We start from the raw sequence: 25,174 nt of genomic DNA on the forward strand, positions 1-25,174 counted from the left end.
TGGGGATTATACTTGGAGTCAATGCCAACTATCCCAGAAAGGGTGTAGGGAATGTTACCCCTCAATTGAATGAGGTCAACACAATTCATTTTCAAGTTCTTTATGTACTTGATCTCAAAAAGAACCTGGTGTCCATTTCAGCAATGGAAGTCAAAGGTTTCAAGGTGGCATTCATTGATGGAATGGAAGTCCATTCGGGACCATGTCGTGTGACTCATCTCTTCAATGGCACTGGAGGCCTACCCATCTTCATTGTAAGCCCCTACCCAATGTAAGACACATGGTGACAAGGATGCCTGAATTCAAAGAAGAGCATTAAGGTACATGTCTAAGATGTACCGAAAGAAAATCTTACAAGGGGACCATTCCCCTCAAGTAGCAAGTCCACAGGTTTGGAACAACTGGAGGAGTTTTAGATTCAAGATCAGGAATCTCATGTATGTTGGTTGAAGAAAGCTCTCTATGATTTAGAGCTAACACCACGGGTTTGATATGAGAGGATTGATAGTTGTCTGTTGAATTTGAGATTCATTAGGAGTGAAGCCGATCCAAACCATTGGTTGAAGGTTGTGGATGATAGACCTCTCATACTGGCACCTTATGAGGATGACCTCTTTCTGACAGGTGCAGGCTCTCTCATTTGCAAAAGTAAGAGGGAGTTGGATTTCGCATTTGGAATGTTGAACTGCAAGCTCGTGACTACCTCGATGAAGCCTAACTTTAAGAAGTTATGTGGTAGTGTTGTCGAACCTAATTTGGGAAATGCCTCTTAGTTTCGTCAACTCATAATAGCATTGATGTTCTTGGTGAACTCCCGTCTGGATATATATTTTGCAGTTAGCATGTTGAGCTCATATATGGATGAGCCTCACTAGATTGGTGCCAAGAATCTTTTGAGATATCTTCGGCGCACAGTGTCTCATGGAGTGAGATACACTACCGGAAATGTGAAGCTGCATGATTATTCGAATGTTGTTTGGGCAGGCAGTGTGGAGGATCGCAAGAGCACTTCTGGGTGTTGTTTCTCTTTGGGTTCTGCTATGATATCCTGGATGATCAGGAAGCAGAAGTCGGTTGCTTTGAGCACCGTTGAGACCAAATACATAGCTACGAGTATGTCCTTGTGTAAAGTTGCCTGGTTGAGGAAGATTTTTAGTGAGTTGTTTGGACACATGCTAGATACCACCGTGGTCTTTTGTGACAACCAAAGTGGGATTCGATTTTTGAGGAATCTCATGTTCTATGATCGCTCCAAGCATATAGACATCAACTACCACTTTATCTAGGATATGGTACATCGAGGAGCAAGAATGCTACATTGCATTGAGACAATGTGCAGGTCGCTAATATTCTATATAAGCCCCTAGGAAAGGTCAAATTCTTGACTTTCCAAGAATTACTTGGAGTCGGGAGAGTCTCTCTCCTAAGGGTCCTATATGATATGGACATTGAGCTCTGGGAGCTCCAGGGGGCTTGGGGGTACATCTTGGAGCGATGAGCAACCATAGGGTGAGTGGTTCAGCCTTCCCCTAGTGATTTTGTTGTGTACAGTGTGAGTGGTTCAGCCTTCCCCTGGGATACCCCTGGCGACATGTAGGCAGGATGAGTGGTTCATCCTTCTCCTGCCAAGACATCCTACCCATGTAGACTGGGACTCATGGGAAGTACCTCTCATCTAGCCAATGAGCAAGGAAATGACGTTAGGGACCATAGTAGTACCGATGGGCACATTGTGTTACTACCGTACTCCCTATGCTAGGATGATATTGATCTGGGATCAATTGGAACTGACTTCGAGTTAGTAAGAGTGATATAACTCACTCTCTTTTAAAACTGATTTCGGATTAGTAAGAGTGGTGTGAGACACACTTTGTTACATGGAACTGACTTCGGGTCAGTAGAGGATGGTATGATACATTCTTAATCACTTCTTATTCAAGTTTTAGCAGAGCAGAGCAGTGCAGGGCACTTATGGCAGAGATAGTATAGTCTGGTAGATGGATTAGCAGATGGAGTTCTCCCTAGTTGAGAGGGAGTGTTAAAATTGGCAACTAGGGCCAAACTCCATGTGGGTCATCTTATTTATAGCAACTGATATTTTTCTTGGATTCCTCTCGTCGAGAGGTGTAGGATTGATCTAAAGATCATCCAACTCCAACATGTATTAATGGAGATATGAATTCAGTTGTGTTATGGGACAATCCATCAAGGTCGGCCAACAACCAAATTGCCCCACATGTGTTCAACGTTTTTGTATAAAAAGAGGTGGCTTGCTAGTCATTTGCACACACGCTTCTTGAGATCTCTTCCTCTCCATTTGTCTTTGGGTTTTGGTGGGAGGAGAGATCCTAAGAGATACGCTACCCTAAGAAGAGTTGCCCTAGATGCTGCCATGGGGAAGAAGGATCTACGCAGCTCCTAGAAGACGATTCCCTAGCTCTACGCATGCCCTAGATCTAGGACACAGTCATGTGGAGAATACATGCCCTAGATCTAGGACGATGTCATCATGAAGCTCCCTAGGACGTGGTCATGTTGACGCTGCCCTAAACGCAGTCAAGATGGAGACCTAAACACAGCCCTAAATGGAGTCAAGGTGGAGACCTAAACGTAGTCATGGTGAAGACTTTATCGTTGTAAACGTTGCCTTATCTAGGCCCTAAAAGAGATCCCCCATATTGGCTGGAGAGGCAAGGCTGCCAATTTCTGTTTCCTTGTGAAAATTTGCCATTCTTGACATTTCCTAACAAATTTATGCACATCTGAAAAAATGGTGGGCAATAATATCTCGCACGCAAAGTCTTGTGAGCTGTGGTTTTTGCTACAAAGTGCCCTCCACAAAATCCTGCATGGAACTCAGTGATAAGCTTCTTAGCTTCATCCTCATCAATGCATCTGAGTATTATCCCATCCAGATTTCTCCATCCAAGGCCATCCTTTAAGATACAATATTTGTATGTGTTTAATCTGAGAGCCCTCCATTTATGGCCTACCAAGTGATCAAGACAAGTTAGGTTAGTCAAATAATAAACGATGTCCTTATACCATTCGATCCTTTCCAGTTTTTGAAGCTCGAGGGAGATAGAAGGCTCAACAATCTCATTCTGGCAAACGATCTCTAAGCCTTTCTCATTACTTTCAGTCAACATTTGAGCTAATTCTTGACCTTTGATAAGCTTGGTTGATATAATCTCAAGATCATATTCTTGAATCTTAGTTACCCATTTGACACAAGTTCTTAAGCAATCAGTTTGAGTCAATATATCTTTAATAGCTGAGTGTGGATCAAATGCGATGATCTTTGAATAGCCCACATATGTTCTGAAATGCTTAAGGGATTTGACCAATGCAAAAGCTTGTTTTTCCATAATGTTTTACTTCAATTCTGAATTTTGCAACGACTTGCTCATGAAGGCAATTGGCTACTCATGACCATCTTTGTTTTTATGTAATAGAACACCTGCTATAGTGTCTTCAGAAGCAAATGAAAAGACCATAAAGTCCTTTTAATAATCTAGGCTAACCAAAACAGGAGCCTTGGCTATAACATCCTGGATATTTTGAAATCCCATCTTACCCTCCTTCCAAATAAACTTTGCATCTTTCCTTAGGTGTTACCCACCACTAAGTGGGTGATATTCCTAGGAGAAAATTTTCGCCGAGATGGTCCTGAGTCAGCAACCAGTAGGGCCTTGCAGCCACCAACTAGCTAGTTGTGCCATTTCTCCGCCACTTGAGCCAGCCATGTGGTCCCTCACCCATCTGTCTTAATTGTATGTTTGAAGGTGGGCCTCCTGAACCTAAAGGTATGTCTTGTCATTTGATGATTAAGTATTGAGTTTACTTATCATGGATACTTTTGGGCATGGACTAATGGGGGAACTCAGCAGAAAGAGTGGGCTATGTCTGTGCTTCTATCCCCTAGACCTCTTTTAGATGTTACCCTTAGATCTTAGTCCTGTGGGATCTCCTTCACTGACCATTTGGTTTTAGCGTGGTACTACATGGGAAACCCTGATTTTGGTTGCGTGATCTCATTCTCTCATCCACATATAGCACTCCTCTTCCATTTATTATAACCCCATTCATCATCTTTCCCACCTGGGTCCACATTTCCTCACTGGATCTACACAAGGTTAGCCTCCCCTTTCCCTTGCCCCCACCTTGGGTCAGACTTGGAATGATGCCCCGGAGGTTAAAGTAGCTGAAAAGAAAAACTAAAAACATAAATGGCCACATTCAACAGGAAAAAGTACCACAAGATGCAAAATATTCTTGGGACATAAATTTAGCGCGTGGGCAAAAGACAATGCATGAGCTCTACCCCATATCCATAGCCATCACCCTAGTTCCATAGGACTTACATGAGCCTCCTTTATCATTCAGGAACCCATGATTGTCCCAACCCCTGGTGGACAATAAACTGCCCTACCTTAAAGGGGGTATTCACTGCTATATCTCACACATCATGCTTTTAGTTTTATCTTTTTAGCCCCGAGCAGTTAATTAAAAGCAATTCATAAAAGGCAAAAGGCATATAAAGAAGGGTGGAAAAGTCAAAGCTGGACCACCTCATGTACCACGATTACTCTCTGCTATACATTATATACCCAGGTTTGGGCTTCCCCTTTTCTAGCTATCCGTGTACCTCAATATGTGGCCCAAGATTGCCCATCTCCATTTCCTATTCAATTCACCTCTATCACATGCCACCACCATGTGAAGGGTGTACCTTGGACATACTATCCCCTCTAAATGTAGAAACCACCTAATAAGGTACTTGATTACCCCCCTTTGGAGCTTGGAGACATTAGCACATGCCAAAGCCTACTATGGAAGGGCATACCCTTATAAAGTGTCCACTTGTTGTCCATGGTTTGTAAGCTATTTTACCTTATTACTTTAATGACTTGTTGTGCTAGAAGGCTATTGGACGCATTGGATCTTATGCAAGATTGCAGATGGTTTCCATTTTGAGTTTGGTCTCCCTATACAGGGTCCTAACTCTCCATAGGGCTACATTGGCACAGGTAAGGTGTGTGTAGAGAGCCATGGGCCTCCACAACAGTAGACAACACTCCTTGGATCCCCAAAGATGGTCAAATATTACTCAAAATTCACTTACTGGACGAAGAAGATGCATCTGGTTCATCATGCCCATCCGGCCCCACAGTTGTACCATGCACTTGGCAGATGACCTAGGACGTGTATGTTGATGTGGAATCACTTATATTATCATTTGATCCCTTACAAATGGTCTACAGGCATCTTCGATCTACTTGGAGACCCATGAGGTTATTTGGGTGCCCCCACACCCACTGGGAGCACCACAGGTTTATTGTTTGGAGAACAAGGGGCCACCCCCTTGTCCATCACTTTTGAGAGTCTTATTCATCAGTATGGCACTTATGGACTTCATCAGGCCTCTTGGAGGGCCCAACGACATGTATTATTCATCATTTGACCTCTTGAGAGGCTTATTATTTTGTTTTTGAGCTAGTTTGGTGGGCTTGTCACCAAAAGTTAGTTATTTTGCACTTTATTTCATTTTAGGGGCTAATGTAGGCCTAATTAGGTAATTCGAACTCCTAAGAAGTGTATAAATAGGAGTGATGTGAATTCATTTTGAATCATCACTTGGATTGGATCATATCTATTTGTGAGATTTTCGCTATCTTTTGAGGATGAGATTTTTGGGATGAATGGATGAATTTCGATGCTTGGTTAATCTTCTTTGTCTTAGAGCTTCTATGATTGGCATATCTTGGTGATTGGATATATTCTGCTTACATGTAAGTACTAAGTTAATGTTATCTTGATTATTTATGTTGTTGCATTCATGATATTGGGATTTTCGCTATTCTAGGGTTAATTTGTTGCTTTTGGAACAAAATTGTGGAAATTCAATCTCTAAATAGTGATATATCATATACGGGTCATGTTTGAAGCAATGAATGTTCCTTGAGACATTTTGTCTTGACAAGTGACCAAATATTATTAAGCGAAGTATATACTATAAAGACCTTAAAGCTCCTTCCATTAAGCCCTACTGCCCAATGAAGTTGCTTTTTAGACCTCCTTGACAAGTGGAAATAAATCCAAACTCTTGATCTTCCATGACTCCATCTCTCCCAAAGGATTAGGCACTGGTCCTCCATAGGTGATCACCTTAAAGCATATTTTTTGCACCTTTTCCTCCTCTCTAGGTCTAGCCACACTGGGTCACCTAGGGCATCATTTTCCCAACAAAATACCCATAGAAAAAGTTCGATCTCCTGGCCTCTCCTGCGTTGGTGTGTCCTCAAGGTCTCCTCCAAATTTGAAGAAATTCCGACAGTGGGATTGTGAGATATCCCAAGCCCTAGCCCTGAGAATCGAGATCAAACTTTGCCCTGTAGGATCATTTTGGCATCTTTAAGTGGAAATTCTTTTTAATATCCTCTTCCCCTCCTTGTTTAGGTTAAAACCATCATTGGTTGTTAAACTCTTTCCTCTTAACCTAAGCTGGATCCACTTGGTCCCATGTGGTCCCATTTCTCATCAAAGTCAATTCTTCAAAGACAACTCAGGAATCCAAGCTTTGCGAAGATTTTAGGGTTTGGGGAGCACCTTCACAAGTCACACTCCTTTAACCTAACCCTTAAATCCTACGTTACCGGATCCGCGGGGGGCAAGTGGCGAAACCTCGGATCCCCGAATCCGAAACGGGTACGGGTACGGATACGGAGGGATCCGTACGATCAATTAACCAAATGTTCATGTCGAGCAAAAGAGCAAGCGCGGGCGTCGTGGGTCGAGCAGAGTTGCAATCGTTGCACTGTTGCAGTCGTGGGGCCGTGAGTCGAAGTCGTTGCAGTCCTGGGCGCCGTGAGTGGAGTAGATTTGCACGCGGGCGGTAGGTTTCGGTTTTATTTTGTGTTTATTTTAATTTTTTTAATTTTTATAAGTTATAACATATAATGATATACCATATACGATATATGATTATCATATATGATATGGTTAAAACTTAAAAATTAAAATATTTTTTTTATAAATAAAAATTAAATATGGTTATTGGTTAAATATTAATTTATTTTTTTTATAAATAAAAAATAAATATGGTAGGCCCGTGGGCCGTAAACCATATTAATATAATGTGTAAGGTATAAATGAAAATTAAAAAACGGAACAAAATATTTTATGTTTATGTTTATAATTTTATTTTAATAATTATAATTTAAATTTTATATCAATTATTTAATATGTGTATTGTTTTTTTTTATTAATATTTATATGTTTATAAGTTTTTAAAATTTTAAATTATGTATATATATAATATTAATAATTTAATTAGTTATTTATTTAAATTTAAATTTTAAAATTATTTATTATAAAATAATAATTTAGAATTTTATATTTTTTTTAATTTTATTTCATGATATGTAGACACACCTACCCTATATTATCATATTAATAAAGTGATCATTGATGAAACATTCATTTTGTTTTTACTACTATCATCTTTGTATGAGGCAAGATGCATCATTTTAGTGTTCAGATTCATAAATTGTCTAATTATTTTAGTTCTAATGTTGTGATTCATGAATGGTTTTGATTTTAAACATCAAATATATTTTTTAAAATTTTAAAAAATATTATTATATATTTTTGTACTCGCCGTATCCTCGCCATATCCGGATCCTGGCTTTTCAAAAATCCAACGGATCCGTATCCGGATTCGGATCCGTATCCGTATCCGTATCCGTATCCTGGTAACTTAGCTTAAATCCTTGCCTCCCTATCCTAGAAAGCCTTGTACCTTGCTTAGGAAGCAAGCAAGCCCCACTCTTGACTCCCTTCTAGGAAAGGATCATTGAGGTCACTTCATATCCATTGTTGATCTATCCTTCTGAAGTGACTCTCTATACATTGAGTCTCCTCCCATCGGTGAAATTCCATAAAGAGTAGGGAGCCTTAGTTAAGGTGACAATGGGCTAAGTCTCCATTGTAGACCTTGATCTAGCAGTTACCCCTTTAGAATTCCCTCCTAGGTCCCCTACTAGTTTGAGTGGTAACATTTGGCGTCATTGTCGAGGATATGAAACGTGTGTTTGTTCCCCATAGACATATTGACATATCATTATTAGCGACTCCATTGGAAGAATGAAGCCCTAGCTCTTCATTGAACCTCAAAGTCAATGCTTGTAGGGTGAAGCAAGCATTTGTTAAGACAATTTTAGTTTACCCTGGCAACTCCCATGATATCAATATATAAAGATCGATGACTTCTAAAAAGCTTCATGACTGGTTTCCTGCTTTGGATATCACATGGGTTCCAGGATACCCAAATGGCCTGGATGGGAAGTTCATGCAAAATATGCCACAATTCAAGGGTGATCCATCCACAACAATTGACCATAAAGAAAAACTTATTAAGCATTCTTCTAAGGTTAACGTGGCTCATCTAGACAGACTCATAGAGTTATTTATTGACTCTATTGAATACAAGCACCAAGGTTGGCTTGACTCGTGTGAGCCGGAAATCATTTCATCTTTTATCCAATTGATCAACAGATTCATTGAGTATAAGGGACCAAATTTCCAATCTAATGAAGTTGCTTGTGAGAGCTTAGAGGAAGCCCTTCAAAGGGAAGGTCTCATTAGTCAAGATGAATAGGTTGGAGATAACATTGGGGATATAAGTAATGAGTGGGAAGATGAGTCCTCATTGGGTCCACGTGATGAATATGATGATTTTGAGAACATGTGTTGGGAAGGATGAATTTATGGAAAATAAAAATTGGGACTAACCTTGCCTTTCTCAAGGATATTACTTCCGATGAATCTTCTTTTAAGAACCTTAAGGAAGGTGATCCCATTAGCCCCTTGGAAGATGTCATTGGAGATTACTTCCACATTCAAAAGGAGAAGTGGGAAATTGTTGGCCCCCAATTCGATTGTGCTCCCATTTACGATACCGACAAGGAAGATGAGGCTGAGATTTCTTTTCCCTTTCTCTCGGGCATTATTTATGAAGACATATCCATTGATACCTTGGGGAAGGAGAATTATTATTTTCCCTTGCATGAAGAGGGGCAGTTGGAAGTAATCAATTCTCCTTTTACGGAAAACCCTATCTTTGAGGCTAACAATAAGGAAATCAATAAGGCTCCTCCCTATCCTCTTTATGATTCTATATACAAATCACTTGAGCCTTTAGATTATGATTTTGGGGAAGAAAACCCCATTGAAAATGTCACTTCACCCTCCCCTTTGCCTTTTCCTGTTGTTCATCATCTTGAGTCTTCCTCAAGTGGTTCCCTCACCCCTCATATCCCAAACGACTTTGAGCCCTTCCCCCTTTTGAGTGCGGTTTCAAGGAAAAGCCTCTCACTAACTATACTTTATCTCCTTGGACACACCCTCAGGATTTTGATCACTCCATGACCTCCCCTCCCCAATGTATCCATCATCTTGAGAAACCTATTTGTTGCACCCCTTCCTTCCCTCGCCCTTGGTAACCCTCTCATCACGACCTTGTGGCCTCTATAAAGCACAATATCATGAGCAATGATTGTGATAAGAACTTCTTAAAGCTAATCATTCATTCTACGATTGTGTACTTAGAGAGAAGGCTCCACATTTCTAGATTTCATTCTCTTTGGGATTCCTCTTACCTCACATGGAAACCATATTTTCCCACCCCCTACCGTAGCATCCTCCATATGTTTTGGTTTGCATTCACTTTGGGATTTGTTGCAGGAGTAATCGTATAGGCAGACATATTTATGCAGATTTGATGATATGTTGGTTGCACTTACTTTATGATTACACTTAATATTAGCTTGGTCTTATGCATGTTAGGGTAGGGTGCATTGCATGCTCATTTTCTCATTACAACTAACATCATATGATATTTATCATGGTAGAGTAGTTGCGTTTAGATTAAACTTGCATTATATTTACTTTCGTGTTGATTTTATGGCCTAACACTTAGCATGGGTGATCATAAGACACCATAGAAACATGTTGTCTAGTGCATTTAGGTTTTGATGTGTGCCGGTAACAAGTCTACGATAACCAGTAGATTGTTAGTGTTCTCATGACCTCCTATTCAAGTAGCTTCACCCACTTGTCCGAGAGCTCATGTCGCAGTTGGAGCCAGATGTTACCCACCACTTCGTGGGTGAGATCCCTAGGAGAAAATTTTCACCGAGATGGTCCTTAACGGCGGTCAACAGCCCTTGTAGCCACCAACTTTCTCATTGTGCCATTTCTCCGTCACCTGAGCCAGCCACGTGGTCCCTTATCCATATGTCTTGATCGTATGTTTGAAGGTGGGCCTCCCGAACCTAAAGGTATGTCTTGTCATTTGGCAATTAAGTATTGAGTTTACTTATCAGAGACACTTCTGGGCATGGATTAAAGGGGAGATTCAGTGGAAAGAGTGGGCTAGGTCTGTGCTTTTGTCCCCTAGACCTCTTTTGGATGTTACCCTTGGATCTTAGTCCCGTGGGATCTCCTTTACTGACCATTTGGTTTTAGGGTAGTACTACATGGGAAACCTTGATTTTTGTTGCACGGTCTCGCTCTCTCATCCACATATATCACCCCCTTCCGTTTATTAAAAGCAATAATGTGAAAATCACGATCGGGACAAAATCGGTGAGGGGAAAAAATCGTAAAATACAAAATATTCAATTTTTTCAATTTTTTTAATATCTAAAGCATCTACAACATAAAATAAATACATTGACAAGTAAATATGATAAAAGAACTAATATATAAGATGTGTAATATCATTTCTAGTGCTACATCACACATAACAGTGAATCATGTCCTGAATAGTAAGTCCTGACTCCTGAGTCCCAACTCAGCCTCAAAATATCAACAAAAAATATAATAATGTATCTCATATCATGAGTCATAATGTCATATACAATGAAATGAACCAAATAACTAATACTATTGATTTCCTCTGCCCCTCTTGCGAGAAAATGCAATAGCTTTCCCTTTCCCTCTAGATGTAGATGCCGGTGGAGTTGGCAGTGGACTCTATTGTGCTCTAGAAGCTGAAGAACTAGGAGCTATAGGAGGTAGACCACATCCTCTACTGGTGGCAGGGGTAGCCTGGGTAGGTGGTGTCACCTCCTCCTCCTGTTGCTCCTCCTCCTGTTGCTCCTCCTCCTCCTCCTCCTCCTCCCCCTCTACGCCTCCTACTACCTCCTACTCTAACTAATCATCAGCAGACTCCATGAGAGGCCTCTCGGCCTCAACCCTCCATGCAGCAGTGGTGTCAATCCCATCCAATGAAATGGCCTCCATATCAGGTATCCTCTCAAGTTGCCTCACCCACAATCGAAGATTGTAGTAGACGTAGACCATGTCACTAAGTCGTTGGGACTCCAACCTGTACAAAGATCATAAAATAATACTTATAAAAAATTTATTATTTAATGACTTCAAAAAATTAATTGGAAATTTGGAATATTTTAAGTTTTAAGTTTAACCTGTTGCGCTTCTTGTTGTATATTTTTTCAAATACACTCCAATTGCACTCGCATCCTGAGGAGCTACATGTTTGGCTGAGGATTCGAATGGCTTTCGCAGATGGGGTACCCTGGCACCATAGTGAGTCCACCATGCATCTACAACAAAATTACAAATAAGATAAACATAGGAAAAAAAATGAAATTTGAAAGTTGAAGCAAAGTATGAAGTTATGAACTTGAAGAGAATGAAATTTGAAACAAACTAAAAAATACCTGGCATTTTAGTCTTCCCATCAACCACAACCATCTCAAAGCTAAATGTGCCACTTGCCATCCTGTATATCTCCATTTCTTTGGACATTTCTGCACATTCTGTTGGAGATCGCACCATCCTCAGAACACAGGTTAAGAATCCATCCATGATCTTAGCATCAAATAAGAACCCACATGGGTAAGAAAATGTGGGGTTCAGGTAGATCCTTGCGGCATGAATGGGACGATGGAGTGTGTTGTTCCATCGTTCATCAATCACTTCCCATAGGAGGAGTTGTTTCTGAAACCCCTAATCTCCCTTAGCATCATAATAGGCCCAAATGTATTCTTTGGCCCTGTCCATGGCCTCATATAAATAGCCCATTGCGGGATTCTAGCCATCAACTAATCGAAGAACCTTTACCAAAAGTTCAGTAACGTTGCACACCTCCAGCACTCCCGCTTAGAAGTTTTCTTGGTACAAAACTAATCTGCATATGGCCTCTCCCTCTAGTTTGCAGCTAAATGTCAAAGCACGCCACATATCTAAAAGAAGCATTCTCTTCACATCCCACATAGAATTCAAGAGGGATTGAAGAGATATGAAACTAATGGCAAACCATGTAATGGCGGGGTGCACCAACTCCTTGTTGTTGGTGGTGAATTTTCTCATCAAGCTAAGCACAAATGCATGATTATATATAAATTTTGTAATGTTTTTTTATGAGTCAACAATATCTTTGACAAAAGAAATTTTTCCTATGTCCTCCAACATCAAATCAATACAATGTGCAGCACAAGGTGTCCAAAATAAAGTAGGATGCCTCTCCATAAGCATCTTGCCAGCAGCAACATAATTTGTAGCATTGTCCGTTATGACTTGGACAACATGTTCTACACCCACCTCCAAAATAAACACATCCAGCAAATCACATAATAATTTTGCATCTTTGATATGTGAAGATGCATCAACAGATTTCATAAACATTGTCCCCTTGGGACAATTAACCAAGAAGTTTATAAGGGTTCTCCCCTTTTGGTCAGTCCAACCATCTGACATCATAGTGCATCATTTTGTGCCTATGATGCCCTAAACTCCTCCAATCTTTTGGTGCAGTCAACCTTTTCACCTTGAAGAATGTAGCCTCTAAAGTCATCATAAGAAGGGATTTTGTACACTGGACCAACAATTGCAATATCATCAACAACAAGCTAGAAAAATGGATTATTCCTTGCAACGCTGAAAGGAATATCACTCCAAAGGAGAAACTTGCCCAACAACTTGTCAACTTGTTCTTTCTCCTTTTTTTTAAGCGTTGAAGTGATAGATGGTTGTGAACCAGCCGTGGTTCTAGGAACAAAAAATGATGAGGTAGCTACAGGGTTGGTTGTAGACATTGATGCTAAAGTAGAACCAGTGTCACTTCCATATTCACATCCTAACACACTCCCTACTAGTTGCTTCTTCAGAACTGCTTTGGTCACTTTGTCTTGCTCTAATGCTTCCAATGATCTCATGGCTCTTCGAATGATTTCCGCATTTGTATTGGTGCAAAGCCCTACATCACGTCCAAGAATTTGTGCAAGGTTATACTTCAATATATCAACCCCCCCTGACATATGTTGCCCACACAACTTGCAAAACAAATTTATTCTATCAAACCATCCATCAGGTTCACCAAATTCCCACAGAGGGTCCAATTTCCTTGGCATGTTTGTAACTTGGTTGAACTCTTGAGTTTTAATGTAAGATGAAGTTTGAAGTTGAACCTACGGCACAATAAGAATTGCAAGTTAAAAAAAATTTTAAAAAATTACATACATGACACAACACATTGAATTTTTGACAAACAAACAAAAAAACCTCAACTCAATCCAACAATAATAGAAAAAATGAACATTCAAACCCAATAAAAATGATGCAAAAAAATAGAGCACCAAAAAAAAATTGAACTAATAAATCTAACAGTCAAGTTTTTGCATTTTTGACCAAAATGAACCCTCTCCACTCTATGCAACAAAAAATGAAAAAAACACCATCAAATCCACTCAAAAATAATTGATAATCAATGGGTTATAGAAACCCAAGTAAAAACAAGAAAAAACCAAAACAAAATGGCCAAATTTGGTGCACATGCCTAGAAACCAAGGTTTGCCGAAGAAATTTGGTCCAAACACGAAGTTCTCTTGCTTGAGATGCTAAAATCTCTCGTTTTTCTCGTCCTCTACCCTTGTAGATGCCTTCCTCTCCTCCTTAGCTCTCAAACAAGTTCGTTGTCTGCTAAAAATGAGAAATAAAACTCATCAATTTGCTTATAAAACGCGTAGTCTTGGAAAGTCGTGATTTTTTCCGTTCGAATCGTAATTCTTTGGAGAAAATCGCAATTTTCTCAGCGATTTTTTCGGGAAAAAAAAAATAAATAAACAAACAAACAAACTTTGTAAAAATCGGATGATAATATCCGCTGAGTCAAAAAATCGCGATTTTTGCAACACTAATTAAAACCCCATTCATCATCTTTCCCACCTGGGTCCACATTTCCTCACTGAGTCCACACAGGGTTAGCCTCCCCTTTCCCTTGTCGCCACCTTGGGTCATTGTTGGAACGATGCCCTGGAGGTTGAAGCAGCTAAAGAGAAAAAGTAAAAGCATAAATGGTCACACTCAAATAGGAAAATGTACCACAAGATGCAAAAGATTATTGGGACAAATATATTTAGCATGTGGGCAAAAGCTAATGCATGAGCTCTACCCCATATCCATGGCCATCACCCTAGTTCCATAGGACTTACATGAGCCTCCTTTATCATTTAGGAACCCATGATTGTCCCAACCCCTGGTGGGCAATCAACTGCCCTACCTTAAAGGGGGTATTCGCTGCTATATCTCACACATCATGCTTTTAGTTTTATCCTTTGAGCCTCGAGCAGTTAACTAAAAAAAAATTTATAAAAGGCAAAAGTCATATAAAGAAGGGTGGAAAAATCAACGTCGGGGCACCTCATGTACCACGATTTCTCCCTCCTATACATTATATACCCAAGTGTGGGCTTCTGCTTTTCTAGCTACCCTTGTACCTCGATATGTGGCCCAGGATTGCCCATCTCCATTCCCTATTCCATTCACCTCTTTGTCACATGCCACAGCCATTTGAAGGGTGTACCTTGGACATACTATCCCCTCTAAAGGTAGAAATCACCTAATAGGGTACTTGGTTAACCCCCTTTCGAGCTTGGAGACATTAGCACATGCCAAAGCCCACTATGGAAGGGCATACCATTATGAAGTGTTCACTTGTTGTCTATGGTTTGTAAACTCTTTTACCTGATTACTTTAATGACTTGTTGTGCTAGAAGGCTAGGGGATGCATTGGATCTTATGCTAGATTGCAAATGGTTTCCATTCTAAGTTTGGTCTCCCTATACGGGGTCCTAACTCTCCATAGGGCTACATTGGCACATGTAGGGTGTGTGTAGAGAGCCATGGGCCTCCATAATAGTAGAAAACACTGCATGGATCCCCATAGATGGTCAAAGATTACTCAAGATTCACTTATTGGACGAAGAAAATACATCTAGTTCATCATGCCCAATCGGCCCCACAGTTGTAACATGCACTTGGCAAATGGCCCATGACTTGTATGTTGATGTGGCATCACTTATATCATCATCTAAGCACTTACAGATGGTTTGTAAGCATCTTCGATCTACTTGGAGACCCATGAGGCTATTTGGGTGCCCCCACACCCATCGAGAGCACCATAGTTTTATTGTTTGGAGAACAAGAGGCCACCCCCTTATCCATCACTTTTGAGAGTCCTATTCATCAGTATGGCACTTATGGACTTCATCAGGCCTCTTTGAAGGCCCAACGACATGTATTATTTATCATTTGACCTCTTGAGAGGCTTATTATTTTGTTTTTGTGCTATTTTGGTGGGCCTGTCACCAAAAGTTGGTTATTTTGCACTTTATTTCATTTTAGGGGCTAATGTAGGCCTAATTAGCTCAATATCGCCCCATCTCCCTGCTGGAAATGCGTGGGCGCTCATGGCATGCTCTTCCTCGTCTATCTTTGCGGCTGCAACCTTTGGATCATGCTTCTCGTCTCTATCCTTTTGCTTCAAAGGACATTGAGATGCAAAGTGATCCATCTCGCCACATCCGAAACATTTCACCTTCGAAATGTCCTTTCACTTCTGCTTCTGCTCTCCCTTCAATGCTAGAGTTGTGTTTTCCTCCTACTCCTTCGTCTTTGTGCCACTCCCACTACTGCCATTGAGGTTGACCTTCACTAGGTCCCTCCTTAACTTCCCCTGTTGTAGAGCCACCCACATCTTCTCCCATGAACATAGTTTTTCCCTGCCCAATATGCTTTGGACATAAACTTTCCATTCATCTGAGACTCCATTAGGGCTATCCTCACCATCGCCATTGGCTGAGGAGTGGACCCTACTGCAGCGAGCTGGTCTCTAGTGTCCTGAAGATGTTGAAGATAGAGGTTCACCCCTTCTCCTTTCTGCATCAAGGTTCGTTGCAACTTCTGCTCTAAATACATATTCCGTTGTTCGAAAGGGCCTTCATATAGAGACGAGAAGGCTTCCCACATCTCTTGTACCCTTGCCCTGCAAGTGTGAGACCGCATGATCTCGAACTCCATCGAGAATGAGCCTCTTTGCCTTCCCCTGCTTGGCCTTGTACTTCTTCTTTTGGCTTTGCGTCAAGGCTATGTGGGCCCAGACTAGCCCAGCATCAGCTCTCCCATCTACTGCGCTGCCTCCACAAGCTCTCTCCGCCTCTCTGTCAGTATTCTCCAAAAAGTCCTTCTCCTGGATTCTCTCTACCCCTCTGCTGCTGAATGATCACTTAGTTCGAATTTCTTAGCTTCCTAGCCCCAGAAATCGAACTCCATATCATTTTGTTCTCTCCGTGTATGTTTTCTAATGAACCCCAGCCTCCATTTTATACTTTCCCTGTTGAGTCTTCAACGACCAAGATTAAGTCTCTAATCAATGGCTAAGATTAAAACATGACTTGATCCGCCTTCTAGATCATTCTCACCCATATTTTGATTAACACCCATTAATATATTAATTTCCCTAAGTTTAGACTTAGGAACTCCATTAAAAATATTAATTATTTTAATGAAATACAATCCAGGTGGAATTTCACCAACGGTTTCTGGGTTCTTTAGAACTCATGTGCCTTAGCCTCTCCACCAATTTTCAAGGCTAGAGCACTTCCGATGCTACCAAAAATTAACACAATATACAACTAGCATTGTTAACATAGCAAGGCCTTGACTAACACACTCTCTCTCTCAATAGATCAGAGCACAATGTTGGGAGGTTTTATGTGGGGCACCACACTACCTCTTAAGGTACATACCCCTTCCGGATGTTCACAAGGTATGTCCTTCTAGGACTATTCCTGTCTTGGATTTACACATCCTCAAGGAATTTCGTCTTCGACTACTCTTACCTATTGGATGCCCTACCTCATCCTTAAAGAGTATCGGTCACCTAACTACTTCCTATCTTGGATTCCAAATCCTTGAGTATCTACCTCAGATGCTTACCCAATCCTTCGAACACCTTTCTCTCCGCATGGCCTTCACTAAGATTTACGACTATTAGTCCTAAGTCTAGTGCATGGCACATGAAGCAAAGAGCTATATCTGCCACTCCCTCTCAACTAGGGAGGAACTCCCTCTCATCTAGGGAGAAGTGTCAATCATCAGCTACTATGATAGTAGCTCTCAAAGCTTTATTATCATCACACGTGTGAGCTTTCTTTGAATCTTACAGGGCCCTCTATATACATCTTCATCATCATGGAGCCTTTTTTCTTCATAACTTCTTCGTAGGGCATAGTGTTGAACCAATAGTCATGTCATCCTTTTCTTCCTCGAAAAGTGATATTTTGGTCCACATCTGGTTATCCTTCAAAGTTCATACAACTACCTCTTTCAATTCATGCTTCTTTCAGGATCATCCATCCAATCACGAGTACTAGTTGTAAGTGACATTCTACAACCCTCTTTTGGTAGCCCTGTTTCAACTCTACTAGATGAGTTCAAATACCAAAATAAACATCAAATTAAAGTTACCTTTTTATGTGGCCCTTTATATCATCATCTTCATCACAAATTAATCATCATCGAGCTCGAACATGGCTCCTTCTTGAAAATCCGGAAAGTGATCAGGAAATGACCGTGCAACCTGCTATCATATATGTTATTGTGGTGTATATCAACTCCTCAAACCAAGTACCAAGGCAACAACCCAATCATATCCTTTTTAAAGTGAATCTTCTTCATATAACAAGGTCGTGCAGAACTTAAGAGTATATCATGTCTTCATTAACATCATGGTCTTCCTTCAAATTTCATTAGAGTCTCCAGCAAAACTCATCTCCACCAGTCATCTAGCCATGCTCCTCATTTCCAGAAATGAGATCCATCGAGCTGCGATTGAACCAGCAAGCTTCTTAAGAGGTCTGCTCCAAAAAACATATAGAATGGATAACAATCACCATGATCATTCTTCCAAGCTGAGGAAGTCACTTCATGACATTAGAAAGGAGGATCAAAAATGATCCTTATTATCTGCTTGTAACAAAATATTTATATCAGCTAGCTGACTACTATATCTGGTTTATGAATTCTATCATAGGTTGCTACTAAATTCTTTTCAGGCATCCATAGTCCCACAATTATATCATGAATCTATCTTTACATGTCAAAGTGCCCAAGGATCCAAGGGTCCTTATAGTTCCCTCCTTCCATCATGCTTACCAAAACAGAGGATCTGCTCATCCTTCTTTCTTTACTTCCTATACCTGCAGCATTCATCAATAAGTACTCCCAAATGAAGTATACAATAACAAAAACATGATGTTAATATGTAAATCTAGGGTTAACATGAGACTTAGAGGTTGAATTCTTAGGGTTTCAAGTATCGACCCTAGACCAAGGACTCCATATACAACTTATCAACCTTATCCATGCCTATTGGAGCCCTAGATAGCGCACAAACCCTTAAGACTGAGGGTTAGGATTTTCTTAAGGTAACATAGTCAGGGTTTCCATATGAATAGGGTTTTTACTTATGCCAATGAAGGTTTTCATATATCAATACCTACATCAAAAGTTTTAACAACAAACCCTAGTACCACTCACCCCACAATAGTTCATGTCCGACCCTTAACAAAATTATGCCATACATACCTCATGGTCACATCCCTGTAGTGGCCTGCAATTTCAGATGCCATGGTTTCTTCATTGTTTTACTTCAAGGTGTGCTTTTACTCAAGATATCCTTCTTTGTATGTGCTTTATCTTTTCTAGCTCCAGGAGCAATATGCTACTGCTCTTTTCTTGTTTATCAATGATGCACAGATCTTAGAGAGTTGCCTGCAATGATATAGCTTTTACCTAAGAATTTCTTGAAATTTTCATGATGTTAGTCAACGAAACTTATTTTGTTGTCATCAATGATAACCCTTTGCCATGATGGAACAGAATGAGGCAAACAAGACCTTTCTTCAAAGAAAGACTCACAATATCGTGACCTTACTTACTACCTCTGGATTTACTGCTTCCAACAAACTTCTCTTCCTCTGAATCCACCTTGAAATGCACAAATCTCACTGGACTGGTTGCTACAGATGCAATAATTTTTCTTATGCCCAAGAATTTTCCACAGAGTGTTGACTGTCAATACTTCAAAATTGTCTAGTACTTATAGTGTGACTTCACCTTCTGCCTGTAGGTTCCCCTCCTTTCCAACGTGATCAAATATAAACCCTTATTCAATAATTATTTCAATATTGCCACTGAAACCTTTTTGCAAAATCTCCGCAGGTCAGCTCAACTGATATGAGTAGTTCAAGTTGTGTGTGTGTGTCTATAATATATATATATATATATATATATATATATATATATATATCCTGATCACATCACTGTAGAAGGCACAAATTATGGATCTCATACCACAGAGACTCATACTATCTCCACAAGTCAGTGTATGCTTTTATGAATGATGGCGACTGATGATAGATGAATACACCTTTCAAAGGCCTAGATTGCCTTTCATATAATTCAATCTAGGCCTCATCTTAACTTTCGAATGCCCAGGACTGACGAAAATGCTAATAGTCAATTCCACAGGCAATCTCAGCTCCTTGTCTTAAGAGTGACTGTAACTTTTAGGACTATACTGTACGCAAGAAGATCCTTCTAATAATTAACGTGCTAATAAATGCCTTGATATTGAAGCCGACATAGATACTTGCCCAATTAAATTATGTCACATTAAATAATAGTGAGAAGAGTGCCAATGAATAGTAGTTTCCCTTTTAACAAATTCAAATTCTTTTTGGGGCAAGATGGTTTCTCCTCGGGGTAGTTGGGCTTCTCTTTGGGGTAATTGGATTTCTTTTGGGGAAATTCATCTTGATGCTGCCCCAAATTTCAACACAGCATCTCAACTACATACTTACCCTACCCAGGGTAAATCTACCCTAATCTCTACCACACCGCCAAACCCAAGAAGTAATGCATCATGTTGATGTCATTCATCTTTAACTTAGCTGCATTGTCTACTTTGCACTCTACAATAAGCTTCTTTGCACCTATCACAAATAAGTCATCTACATACAACACCAAAACGAGCAAATCAATATTAATAAGATGATGGGATCAAGTTTGTGGAAAACCTTTATTAACAACATGATTAAATAGATAGGTAATGTGATCATCGAGAGCATGGAGAGCATATTTCAAGAACTCAACCTAAAACCCATCCTCTGTTGCTTTGTTAGTATTCATCATTCTAACTTACCCCTGGGTATCCCAATATGAGAATAAGTAGCAAGAGAGGGTGAGAGGTGACACAGACCAAGGGTTGTGCTAGGACATCAGATAGCATAGTATGACAAAACATGGAGCTGGGGTTAAGATTGATGGGAGAAAGGAGTAGTGGGGGGAGATTGAATGCCAGAAGATGTTGAGAACAAGTAGCAAGAGGTGTTGAAGTTTCTAAGTTTACTTAGTTAGAAACCCTCCATGCACTTTATCTGATTTATTCCTACCTACTTGTTATCTTCCTTAACAAGTTCATTACAATGTAAATACTGAAAATAAACACTAGTGCATGCTCAACATATTACAAATCAACGACTAAAAGAAACAAGAACAAACACACCACATGACACCATTATTTTTTGACTAATGTCCCCGAAAAAACCCAATGTGGAAAAACCAGTGCAGCTATCTGAGGGTTTTATTATTAAGCAATATCAAAGTACAATCTGAGTACCGAAACTGGCCTACCCAATAGAGAATTTCCTTAGCAATAATACCTCTCGGTTTCTAACAAATCTACGGTTGAAACCCTGGATAATCCTTCCGGCAACTACTTAGCACCAATCTGCCCCAGAAACCCCAGCGTCTGCCCAATCTGGACTGCGTCAGCCTCTCCTAGCCTAGCGCTGTCACTGCGCCAGCCTATCTTGTCATGCATCAGCCCCAGGAGGCCATGCGTCATCTCTCTGAGCCTCTGCGTTAGCTACGCTGGCCCCTCTAGTGCTATGCGCAGCACTTCGCTGCCTCTGTGTGGCCCTCCGTAAGCACTGACTGCTCCTGCGTCTCTCTCTCTGGCTGCTCTACTGCTAACCCAACACTATCTCTGCCTCTCTATCCCTCTGTACTCAATGCCCCTCAGCTGCTCTCCCAATCATTGATTCTATCTCTCTTAGCAAACCCCGCTCTACAGAATAGAATCACTGATCACTCTGGTGTATTCTCCAAGTGACCCTCAAGCCTCCTCTTATACTTTTTCTGTTGACATATCAACGGTCGAGATTAAGTCCCTAATCAACGACTAAGATTAAATTTGGCTTGATCCATGTCTTTTGGACCATTCTAACACAGATTCATATTAATAAACATTAATATTTTATTTTCCCTAAGTTTAGACTTAGGGACTCCATTAAAAATATTAATTATTTTAATATCTCCTGATTTGTTTAAAATCTGCCCAAACCCTTTCTGGGTATTGGAGGTCTCATGTGCCCCAACCTCTCCGCCAAATTTTGTGGCTAGAGCACATCTGATGCTACCACAAATCAACGGGGGGAGAGGTGACATGGACCAAGGGTTGTTCTAGGACATCAGATAGCATAAGTGTGAGAAAACATGGCGCTGGGGTTAGGAATGATGGGAGAAGGGAGTGGTGGGGGGAGATGGTATGCCAGAAGGTTTTGGGAGAGTAACAAAGGGATGTGCACAATTCACATCTACTCTATGAGATGAAAAAGTGTTTCTTGCAGCAAAGGAGGCGACTGTAGGAATTTCTAAAACCAGAGGAGGAGAAAATAAACTCTTTGAGCAAGTCAAAAAGATATACTGGACAGTGGCTTCTAATGAGTGTGCTCCCAAGGATCTTGTAGATAATCTTTCTTTAGGTACTCAATCTGAAAGTGTATATATTTGTTGCAAGAGAAGTACTAGATCTCAGGAAATAGATTTTACAGGGTCCACCCATGGCAAACCATGCTAGATTGATTACTTATCTGTTTTAGAGGGAAGTACCAGATCTCAGGAACAGGAAGCAGGTCTTATAGGATCCATGAAGGACAAATCATGTTAAATTGGTTACTTCTTTCTTCCTCTTGATCTTGATTGAAGATGACCATAAGAACATGCATTTATCATGTATATGTTTGTTTAGCTTATTTTATGCTTTCACAGTAGCCTCAAGCACTCTTGCATGTGCTTATGGCTTATTGTAATTTTTTTCTTCAGTTCCATTGACCAATGTTTTTTGCTATTCATTGAAAATTAATATAATTGTAATATCTTATCTTATCTCAATACCGTCTTACCTGAAAAGAGAAAATACCCAACTTATGCAAGCATAACTTATTTGATTCATCGTATATCCTAATCTATAAACAAATAGTTACATAACTGGAAGATAACCAGCAAGAAGGAAGCATGGCTTCCAGTGATTTGGAATGATTTTAATAAAGGAAGCCACGTATGTAAGTATAGCATCAGTATTTCAAGATATCCTCTGGACTTCTATTCCCATAGTTGGTCACAGTTGCTCAAGGATATCACCAAAAGAATCTAAGTCATTTCATAACCTTCTCTGTGAACTTTTTATCAGCATGCAGTTAAAGTCCATATTTGCAACGTGAATGAAGAAAACTTGTGGCATTAAAACCTATTTGCAAGTGCCATTCTACTCTTTAAAGATGAAATGAAGTCCTTGTTAGATACTCTCATCCTGGCTCGGGCTTCCTTTTGTAAGTAATATTTGTTAACATAAGTTATATAAACATATAGTTCACTACCATACCTTGCTCTCTCAAATAGGAAGCTAAACTAGTTTAGGAAAATATTCACAGCATGCATAAACAAATTCAAGTATTTTCACTTTTTGGATGATAATTAACACTCTTATTGCCACTCTGCCATTGTCAGACCTGGACGCCGTTTGAAATTCAGAGAGAAATGCATAGAACTCCTTCTCAGAACTGACACCTCTTTCTTGTCTGCACCTGAACAAATATTCCATAGCCTGCAGGAGGAGGACAAATTATTACAGTCAACTAAGGACCACAATGATCTGGCAGATGCATTGGCATAAGCAAGCTTCTAATTTCAGTGCTTGAACTACAGATCTATTAAAAATTACCTAAGAATAATTCTAATTAAGAGCAATGAAGAATATGGTTTTTGAGTAATGGCTAAATTCCTTGGCTTACAAGCCTGCAGAAGCAGTCGATAATATAAAGGACAAGTTATATCAGGCATTAATGGCATCCACGTTGTTCATAACATCTATAATATACATTAAATAAAATCTGTACTCAGCATCACATCATAGCTGTTTTAGACACTAAATAACAGCCACACTATAACTCTAACATGAACTAAATAAAAGCTATAATATTAACTAAGACGACAGCAGTATTTGTCCACTAATTGTAAGCCGCACTACATGTTGATAATAGGCCATACTGCTATTAATAACAGGACAACCTGCTCCTGCCTTACTATAATAATAGTAGGTTAACATGCAATAACAATATTACATTTATCGTTATCGGCAATTTATCGCCGGGGTTCCAAATTTATAATTATCTGCAATATCAGGGAAATTATTGGGAAACTTAAAAAATATAAAAAATTACTCATTTTTTTCAATTTTTTAAACTTCTAAAGCAACATCAACATCAAATAATGACAATGTCACATAAATATGAAGATAAAACTACTATATAAAATGTATAAGATGTCAAGTGGTACATCAAACATCGATACTGAAATATGATATCTGTTGTCTCTCGAGTCACAAGTCTTAATAAAGATCAAAGAAAATTTCATCAAAACGAAAGGTGTATCTCATGAGATGATCATCATTAGGCACCTAGATACTACAAGCCTACAAGGCTAATCATGATGCACTAAAATGTCAAGTTTCAATGATTCCTTCTACCCATTTTACAAGCAAAGGTCACTAGTGTCATTCTTCCTCTAGAAGCAGTAGGTGGATGTGTTGAGCCTGAGCCTGAAGTGGAAGGTGAAACTCTTGGGGAAAATGTGGAAGATGAAGTGGGATGTCTTCCGCCTCTTCCCCTAGTTGGCAGTCTCTGTGCAAGTGGTCATGGTTCCAGTGGTTGTATCTTTGGCAAACTCTCAAATTCAATATCCCCCCCTACTCTAAATATGTCTCTCCTACAAGTGGAGCATCCTCCTCCTCCTCACCCTCTTGCTCCAACCACTCAAGTGCCTCCTCCATGATAGGCCTCTCAGTCTCCACCCTCCACGGACTCGTGGTGTCAAGTGCCTCCAATGAAATGGCATTTGTATCAGGTACTTTGTTTATCTGCCTGACCCATAACCTGAGATTGTAGTAGACATATACCATGTCATTGAGGTGGTGGACATCTAACCTACATGAGGAGCATTTTGTGATTAATCATTAGAGGAATCATTTAATCAGGATTCAAGATGATGTCCCACACAATGTGGAAAAAGTCGCAATAAAATCGGCAAAGTCCAATTTTTTCAATTGGCCCAATATTATCAGCCGATTTTTTGAAAATCGAAAAACTCAAGATTTTATCATAAAAATCGTGATGAACTTGAGAGTCGATGGAAAAAATCGTGGAGACTATCCAAGCCACGCATAATTGAGGAAAAGGGTGAAATTTTCAATCATTGTTCACACTAACTTCTACCATTCGTCCCTATGGAAAGATGAGTTTTTTGCCATTGCCCAAGAGGAGGAGATTAGTTTTTTGGTGTCGATTTGGAAATTTGTCCACTTCTCAACTTGAGAGACTCAGGGTGTCAATTTGTTGTTGCAAGGTATGTATTTTAATTTCTCTCTTAGTCTTTGTAACACACGTGGCTTTTTAAATCCCTCTAT

The 25,174-nt window shown here is 39.9% G+C and overlaps 1 protein-coding gene across 2 annotated transcripts in view; it reads right to left on the bottom strand.

Annotated features, from left to right (window-relative positions):
* IPT9 (isopentenyltransferase 9) overlaps positions 1-25,174 on the bottom strand; it is a 336,165-nt gene that overhangs the window by 56,163 nt on the left and 254,828 nt on the right. For both annotated transcript variants that reach the window (XM_089437271.1, XM_089437272.1), the window contains exon 8: positions 23,223-23,317. In XM_089437271.1, coding sequence (XP_089293397.1) covers positions 23,223-23,317 — 95 coding nt within the window. The remainder of the gene's footprint in view (positions 1-23,222; positions 23,318-25,174) is intronic.

This window comes from Pinus tabuliformis, chromosome 5_2 (genome assembly GCF_031772625.1).
Source record: "Pinus tabuliformis cultivar Carrire ecotype Pingquan chromosome 5_2, CPIR1, whole genome shotgun sequence".
NCBI classification, from domain to species: Eukaryota; Viridiplantae; Streptophyta; class Pinopsida; order Pinales; family Pinaceae; genus Pinus; species Pinus tabuliformis.